General features: G+C 42.0%; 1 protein-coding gene and 1 long non-coding RNA gene across 2 annotated transcripts; both read right to left on the reverse strand.

The window, feature by feature from the left end:
- Positions 1-236: 236 nt before the first annotated feature.
- LOC148036484 (uncharacterized) lies at positions 237-3,928 on the reverse strand. The gene is made up of 3 exons (XR_015691024.1): positions 2,464-3,928; positions 1,551-1,600; positions 237-485 (listed from the first exon to the last, which is right to left on the reverse strand). It is a non-coding gene; the product is annotated as an uncharacterized LOC148036484 (long non-coding RNA).
- A 991-nt stretch (positions 3,929-4,919) lies between these two features.
- On the reverse strand, positions 4,920-6,947 carry LOC148036485 (pentatricopeptide repeat-containing protein At1g06140, mitochondrial-like). Its single transcript, XM_087678938.1, has one exon. The coding sequence runs from the start codon at positions 6,945-6,947 to the stop codon at positions 4,920-4,922; it is 2,028 nt and encodes a 675-aa protein (XP_087535064.1).
- Between the last annotated feature and the right edge of the window lie 2,015 nt (positions 6,948-8,962).

The following is an 8,962-nucleotide window of genomic DNA, read 5'->3' on the forward strand; positions in this document are numbered from 1 at the left end:
TTCAATTTTGTAAAAATAAAATCATATGTGCTTCAATCATCATGTAAAACAATCTTTTTGTGACTATGCATAAAATATTTCATACAATCTCCCCCCATGCCTTCTGTGAGCGCTCCACAAGGCATATATTTATAAATTTATTAATCTCCAAGTTAAAAAATAGCCCAATTTATAATTAGTATGCTTTGACTTTTGTGTTTGCTTTTGCCTAAATAAAGAATAAAGCGGTTGGGCATCCCAAAAATCGGACTTTGTCCAAATACAATGTCCAATAATGAAATATTTAAACCGAGTGCTTATGCACATACAAAATAATAAATGTTTGTTAAGTACTCTAATAAATAAGTGCGTCTAAATAATAGCGCCACGCCTTTCATGATAAGGCACACATCCATAAAAAATAATAATTTCTTCTAGATAATCTGAATACACGCAATCACCCGGTGCTTTTCAATGCCACCGCTGCTGCCTGCTCTATATACCAGCTGAAGCATTCACAATTGTTAGAAAATAATAAAATTAAACCGACAAAAATGAATACCTAGCAGTCTTTAGCTACAAAATAAATAAATAGGTTGGAACTCTCTCCTAACCTTAATTTAATACAAATACACTCTAAACTCATAAACATCTATTAATTTAAATATGCATTTTACGGAATCACCTGTTGGGGAATCATCCACGTGCACATTAAATTAATCTAACGTCCAAAAACGATACGCGACCCTGTCAACTTCTCGCACAAGGAATCCACCTTGTGTACAAGCCTCGGCAAGTAAATATAGTTTTACGGAATCCACCGCAAAACCTCACGGAATCCACCGTAGTCTCACAGAATCCACCATGGAATATGCCTCCTGGCATCACTAACCAACTAAGAAAGAGAGACATTGAGAGAGAATAGGGAAATGAAGAAAAAAACAGAGGAGGAGAAGGAGGAGAGAGAGAGAGAGAGAGAAACAGAAAGAGCGAGAAAAGATGAAGATTTCTCTCCGTAACTACCTGACCAACTAACATAATACTAACTAAATTAACCAACCTACTAACTAACTAACCAACTAAGAAAGACACACACACACACACACAGAGTAGAGGGATGAAGAAGAAAAAGACAAAGAAGAAGACAAAGAAGAAGAAAAAGAAGGAGAGAGTTGAGAGGAAGAGGGAGGAGATATGAGAGAGAGAGAGAGAGAGAGAGAGAGAGAGAGAGAAGAAAAAGAAGAGAGAGAGAGAGAGAGAGAGAGAAATAATAATAATAAAAAGAAGATGGAGATAGAGAGAGGAGGAGAGAGAGAAAGAGAGGTGAGAGAAGAAGGAGAGACAAAGGTGAGAGAAGAAGATGAAACCTGCTAATAGCTAACCAACTAACTAATATCATATAGATTTCTCTCTGTAACTACCTGACCAACTAACATACTAACTAAACTAACCAACTAACCAACCTGCTAACTAACTAACCAACTAAGAAAGAGAAACGTAACCAACCAACCCACACACCAAACCAATAAAAACAACAAATAAACTAACAAACACAGCAAGAGATCACCAACCTGAATAATAGTCATCAAAAACTATCCAATGACCAATCCCACAAATAAAACTGTACCAAGCAAACCAAAACACCAATAAATTAAACCCCACCAAGCAAACCAACCTACCTCTCTTCCTCTCTCTCTCTTTCCCTCTCTCTCTCTCTCTCTCTCTCTCTCTCTCTCAAAACAATTTAATCTTCTCCCAAACTAACTATAGTAATTAAAGTAAACAACTAAACTAACCTAATCTACCTAACCACTAACAAACTAAGCTACTAACAACTAGACAGAAGTAAATAACTAAAAACTAATCTACCTAACCACTAACCAATACTCTTGAGCACATAAATCTATAGGTCAACTACATGTGTAAGTTGACATGATGTGTAAAAATCTTCTTCGCAATCTAAGATTTTCTTGCAACTTATCCACATTCTTCATGCAATCTAAGAAATCTTGAAGGCAACCAAGATACATTTAAGTGGTCAGTCCTCTCTCTCTCTCTCTCTCTCTCTCTGTGCGGGATAGTCTGCACACATCAGGGTCTCTCTCTCTCTCTCCCCGCCCGTGGGACAGTCCACCTGTGCCCTGACAGTCCGCTGTTGACTTCATGTTGTCCCCCATGGACTGAGACTGTGGCACTGCCTCTCGACAGAGAGAGAGACTGTGTGGCACTGTGGCAGTCGAGAGAGAGAGACTACATGGCAGCATGCCAAACTGAAGACTGCCGACTGAGAGAGAGGCTGCGTGGCAGCGTGCCAGACTGGAGAGCGTGGCAGTCGGACTGCTGGACTGGAGAGAGACAGAGACAGAGACTGCGTGAGGGAGAGGGAGTGTGTGTGTGTGTGTGTCGACTTGTGAGAGAGAAAGGATTAAACAAACATACGTCCTGAGAGAGACAGAGAGAGAGAGAGAGAGAGAGAGGACTGACCTGCCTGCTCATGCTTGCTGCCTGCTCCTAACCCTCTGCACATTGCTGATGCTCTTGCCTACTCCTGTTTTGCTCTTGCCTGATGCCCGTGAGTGGGAGTGATAGTGAGAGTGAGAGTGAGAGGAGGAGATGGTGGAAAGAGACCACGTTTCTCTCTGCCCCCAATCATATGAGAGATTAATGACCACTTGCATTTCTCTCTGCACCCAATCATGTGAGCAATTAATGGCACATGTAGACTTTGGTTTGGTTTGGGAGCTAGGTTAGGAGTGTGTGTGTGTGTGTGTGTCGACATGTGAGAGAGAAAGGATTAAACAAACATACGTCCTGAGAGAGAGAGAGAGAGAGAGAGAGAGAGAGAGAGAGGACTGACCTGCCTGCTCATGCTTGCTGCCTGCTCCTAACCCTCTGCACATTGCTGATGCTCCTGCCTACTCCTGTTTTGCTCTTGCCTGATGCCCGTGAGTGAGAGTGATAGTGAGAGTGAGAGTGAGAGGAGGAGATGGTGGAAAGAGACCACGTTTCTCTCTGCCCCCAATCATATGAGAGATTAATGACCACTTACATTTCTCTCTGCACCCAATCATGTGAGCAATTAATGGCACATGTAGCTAGGTTGGGAGCTCCCTAGTGCTTTGACACCTCCCGAACCTGTAGCTCAAATAATAATGTAATATAGATTTGCCCGGGACCAAGTTCAACTCCATTAAATACAACTTAATAAGTAAATACAACTTGATAATATTATCCTCGGAAAAATGCATGTCCCACAAAATAATCTCGTTGGAACTCGAAACTTACGCAGTTTCCAGCACTTGCATTTTATATTCCCCATGGTGTTTCTGCAAATTTGCAATCCTTCTAAACCTAGTTAACGAAGGTAAACTATGGATATGCCTTGTTCCATCAGCAGTACCTCTGCTATGAGCAAGGTGCCAATGCACAAGATGGAGTGAAGCCCAGTCACGGAGCTGTAGAAAGTGACCCACAACTTGTCCAAAGACCACGGTCTCCTCCAGACTTTCTTTCTCTATCGTGCAAACTGTTTTGAAGCTGTTCCTCAGTGGGGAGCACCCATGGGATGTGCCGACGCCAGACCAGAGGTTGTTTCCATTGCATGTGTTATCAGAAGACTGCCCGAGTGAGCTTCTTGTCTACTGATTGGGGAATGCTGCTACAAAGAGAGGAAGCAGCAGTTCTCAGCTAAGGGTGGACAGGAAGCGGCAGGGTGGGGTGAGGGGAGAGTGTGGCAGAGAATGGCAATGTGGGCAGGAGCTGGAGGCATGGCCAGCCAGGTGCTGCACTAAAGGCAGCAGCAGCAACAGGCAGCACGGTAGGTGGCTGGAGCAGGCAGAGGTAGGAGCAGTGGCGGCAACAGATAGGGGAGCAGCAGGCGGGAGAGGTGGCAGCCGGAAAGGGAGGCAGGTGGCAGGGGAGGCAGAAAGCAGCAAGGGTGAGGTACAGATGCGATTTGGGCCAGGCGGGGGGGGGGGGCGGGGGGGTGGGGGGGGGGGGGGGGGGTGGGGGGGGAGAAATGGGTGGGGGTGGGTTGTTGGGTGTGTGTGGTGTTCTCACTTCAGATTACTGGATGGATAAATCTTTGACTAGGCAAATGGATTCTCTATGTCATTAAGTTGAAAACATAGTGCAATGCTTGACCAGATGGAATAGAGGTGTAGGTACACATGACTAGGTAAAGTTAGGTGTCAGCATGTGTAGCAGTGCAAATGACTAGGTAAAGTTAGGTATCAGCATGTGTAGCAGTGCAAATGTCCATCGCCAGTAATGACTACAATGTTTTAAATGTGCAGAGTTCAGTCAAATAAGACTACTGACCATAACGTCAGCCTTGAGTTATTTGGAGGGTATCAAGCTCTCCTAACATTTTTACAAACAAGATGGCCTCCAAGCCTCAAGGTTATCAAATAAGACTACTGACCATAATGTCAGCCTTGAGTTAGTTGAAGGGTATCACGCTCTCCTAACATTTTCACAAACAAGATGGCCTCCAAGGGTAATCTCAACTTGGCTGTGGTGTAGTGCCTGAATTTGGGATTGTAAGGAAGGGTGGTGTCTGCCAACAGACTTTAAGAATGTGGTGATCCACAAGCATCAGATTCAGGCATATTCCTCTGCTTTTCGTGGAATCTTGTCAGAGATCTTGCAGTTAATCTTACCACCCATAGAGCTCAGAGGTTCCCCTACTGCTGTTTCAATGCATGCCTTTGTGCACTGGCCACAGTAGAACTGCATGCTTGGAGCCCATTATCATAATTTGAGAACATAATCCATTATACCTTCGCATCTTCTTGAAACTTCAAGTTTCTATGACTCATGCCCTTAAATCCCCCCATCACTCCTCGCTTAAGTAGAGATAGATCCATTTGCAACTTTGCAAACCATTCTACCTCTCCGGAAAATGCCCTTATATTCCCAACCAAAAGAATGACATGCTATCATCCAACCCCTGACAATCTTTCTGCTTCCTCAAAGTTTGTTATTTTCCTTCTCATGGCCTCAATTTGCTTTGCATCCTCCCACATGCCAGCGTTTATGTAGATGTTAGACATACATACATAAGTTGTTGGCTCCTTCTCATCCAACTGAATTGCATGCTCAAAGGCCTGTCTCCCAATCACAACATTGCTCCACCTCACAGCAGCACTCAGTACAGCATTCCACATGACAAGACTTTCGTGTATTGGCATGTTTTTTATCATTGCTACTGCTTTGTCTAATTGGCCTACACGGCCAAAGAGATCAACCATGCAAGTATAGTGTTCACGAGTAGGAATAAGATTGTGGTCCTTGCTCATGGTCTCCAGGTACATCAGCCCCTTATCTACAAGTCCTGCATGATTGCATGCATTAAGGACACTTATGAAAGTGATAAGGCATGGCTTTTTGTTGTCTTTTATCATTTTATCAAAAGTTCTAAAAACATGTTCAGTTTTCCCAAGCTGAGCATACCCTGCAATTAGTGCATTCCAGGAGACTGCATGCTGAACTGAAAGCGTGTCAAATACTTCTTGTGCTTCAGAAAGTAAGCCACACTTGCAGTACATGTCAAGGAGTGCTGTGCCAACAACAGGATCTCTGTCCAACAACCCATTTTTGGCAATCTTGGCATGTAACTCATAGCCCTGGTCTATGGCTCCTGTGATACCACAAGCTTTTAAGGTGCCAAGAAATGTGACAACATTTGGACAAATGTCCTCCAATTGCATCTTTTTATGACGGTTCAGAGCTTCCTGGCCATGGCCAAGCTGAACATAGCCAGTGATCAGTGCATTCCATGAGACTACATTTCTTACCGGAAGCTCATCAAAAACTTCTTGTGCTTTTGAAATTATACCACATTTTGCATACATATCAACAACAGCAGTTCCAAGAATGTGATTTCTTTCCAATAACCGCCTTCTGAGGATCTGAGCATGAATATCTTGGCCTTTGTCTATGGCTCCTAAGATGCCGCATGCTTTTAAGGTGCATGCAAAAGTGAAAGCATCTGGAGAAATGCTGCTACTTCTCATGGCATCATAGCAGTCCAATGCTTTCTTAACAGAGCCATGTTGTACATATCCTGCAATTAATGCATTCCATGTAACCACATTTCGTATGGGAAGCTTGTTGAAGACCTCTTGTGCTTTCGCAATTGCACCGCATTTAACATACATATTAAGTAAGGAGCTACCAACAAAAACATCTGTTTCAAGCAACCCCTTTCTTGCAATGTGGACATGTAATCTCTGACCACTCCCTAAGTCTTTAAGCTCAGCACAAGCCTTCAATAAAGCTATAACAGTAAAGCAATTAGGAAGAACATCATCATTCTCTTGCATTTTGTGGTACAAGGTTAGGGCATGCTGCACCTCCCCACATCTAAGGTAGTCTGTAATAAGAGAATCGTAAGAGCAATCATTTGGAGGTACCGACTTGTCAAAAACCTGCTGAGCATAATCTTGTTCCTTATTGCACTGGTTCAAGGCATGTGCAATCACATCCTCGTTAGAAGCAGGCAATGATTTTTGTTCAAAAGAGAAGAGTGCCTCTTCCAAGCTAAGTGCCTCTGTACGACTGCAGTCGAGATTGCCATGATCGAGATTAGTGTTTGGTTTGTTGTTGTTGCTGCTGCCGCTGCCGCAAGGGCCACTCTGCACTGGTGCATCTACCATGAGAATTGCACCCTTGACTGCATCATCAGCTTGTGCTTGGTGTCCTGTCTGCAGATTCCTAATCATCTTTCCTCGAACACAGCCATCGATTCGCAGAGCCTGGGAATCTGGGGCCCCTGGATTGGATTGTGACTGTGAATTGAGGCAGCTATCTGACCATGGCGTCTGGTGTTTCGCAATTTTGTAAGTGAAATGTGCTGCATGTGCATTGAACTGTGTGCGTGATGTGTGAATGTAAGTATCCCACCCAAAGGCAGGAGCCCTGCAATTCTCTTCCCATAACCGCTCGGTTCTCGATGATGGTTGCATGGTTGAGATGACAGCTCGTAATTGCTCGAGAGAACAGAAGCAAAGGCCATCTCACAGCTAAAGGATAATTTGATAGCATTAGCTCTTTCCCATATTAAGTCGATTTCCAAAGTTTCTAAGCGGTTCAAGAGGCCTTTAAGGGTCATAATTGGTTTTTCCCCACATTAAGTTGATTTGGAAGTTTCTAAGTGGTTCAAGAGGCCTTAAGGGTCATGTCCTTCTATCTTCCACCCTTCCAAAAAGAATTGTGTGCCTCTCAAGCTCCCTCTAAAGAATGTCCGTCCCTTTTCCTGTTCTCTCTCCTTGCCAGTCACCGAGCAAGCTCCTATCCTCTAGGTACACCCCACAATTTCCTGTTTTAAACATGGACCTGTAGAGTAGGACCAATCCATTTTGTCTCTCTTTAGTAAATTGATTTTTAATTGACCCATACATGAATTCTCCTTATCATATATTGAGAAGGCTATTGACAAATTGAACTAGTACTTTCTTCATCCTCCTACAAAATTATAATAAATTTCATGAATTTGCAAGAAGACAATTTTCCTTCTCACATTGTTTTGAGAAGGTTTTTCTAAAACTTGAGTCATATCTAGGATGAAGCAAACCTATCTTTTCCCTGCTTGTGTAGATTTTAAGTTCAATGCTATGCCATGGACTATCTAGACCTTCTGGAAATCTCAAAGTAAAGTCATCTTCACGTGACACATTCTTTAACTGTTGTTAGTTGAGGTAACTTCATCCAATAAGCTTTAAGCTCTTCACTTAGAATCTTTGTAAATCACCATCTACACTTTAGTAAAGCACATGGGTGGATAGATCCATCATTGTATCACTTTGCTTGCAAATGAAGAAATCTTAGCACTTCTCTAATTTGCTCTACTTTTTCTTCCTTGCTTAGATTATGGTGCATATACCATGTAATGTTCATGGTATCAAGGCCCGAGGGGGAGTGCGTGTTTCTAAGATTAAAGCCTACAAGAGAGAAAGGGCTTCATCAACAAAGAGGAATGATGTCTACATCAAGAATTGGTTTTTGCATGTTAGAAAGTGATTTTGTACTCACAATTTACCTATTGAAAGTTTGTTTACCATCCTTCATCAAAGACAAGTTAAATGATACAAACTACACTGTGGAATTTCAAAATTAAAAATATGCTAATTCATATGAGCTTTTGGAGACAGTGCAAGGGATCAATTCAAAGCCATAGCATACTCCTAACCCATCAAACCTAAGTGTAATAGTTCCTCCAAATATTGATGTTTTAAGAGGTTGGAAATAAAAAAATGTAGATCCTTTGTGTGCTTTAGTTACAAGAACTTTTGATAATGTTTTGATCTTGATTCAACATACAATCAAAGTATCATAGGCTTTAAAATATAGTGGAGAGTCAATATGCAACCTAGAACCAACAATGATCCAAAACTGGAGAATCAACTAGCAACAAAAAAAGTATATTGAATGAGATACAATATAAACATTCATCACTCAAATTAAGAAATTGTGAGACAACATGTCTAACACTTGGATAAAAAGCACTTGTAAGGAGTTGGCCTAGGGGTGACTTTAGATCTGTCGATCAAAGTTTGATGGATTGGTAATGACTCTTAACACTCAAGAACAACCTCAAACATTGATATTTAAACAATTTTGGACACTATTAATGGAGGAGAAACTCACACTTAAGTGAGATAAATAAACAATAGTGGAGATGTTGCATTCTCCACCAATGCAAAAGGAAAGGGTGCTTCTTTTACCAAAAGTGATGGTGACAAAAGAACAAGAGTGTTAAGATAAAGTTTCAAGGAGAGTGATTCTACTCTAAGAATGAGGGACAAGCAATTGTAGGTTGTCATATTAAAAGGAAAATTAGGAACTAGTAGCATATTGAAAAGTAAAGGGATGAAGACAACCAATACAACTAAAGAAGAGTTGGAATTATTATGACCACCATTGAGGAAGTGTTCTCCTCAGTTCAAGAAGCATCAACCACTAAATCATGAGTTCAAGGAAA

The sequence above is a fragment of the Lygodium microphyllum genome, chromosome 5, assembly GCF_053477565.2.
Source record: "Lygodium microphyllum isolate KBCC chromosome 5, Lygodium_microphyllum_v1.1.10, whole genome shotgun sequence".
Classification (NCBI taxonomy): Eukaryota; Viridiplantae; Streptophyta; class Polypodiopsida; order Schizaeales; family Lygodiaceae; genus Lygodium; species Lygodium microphyllum.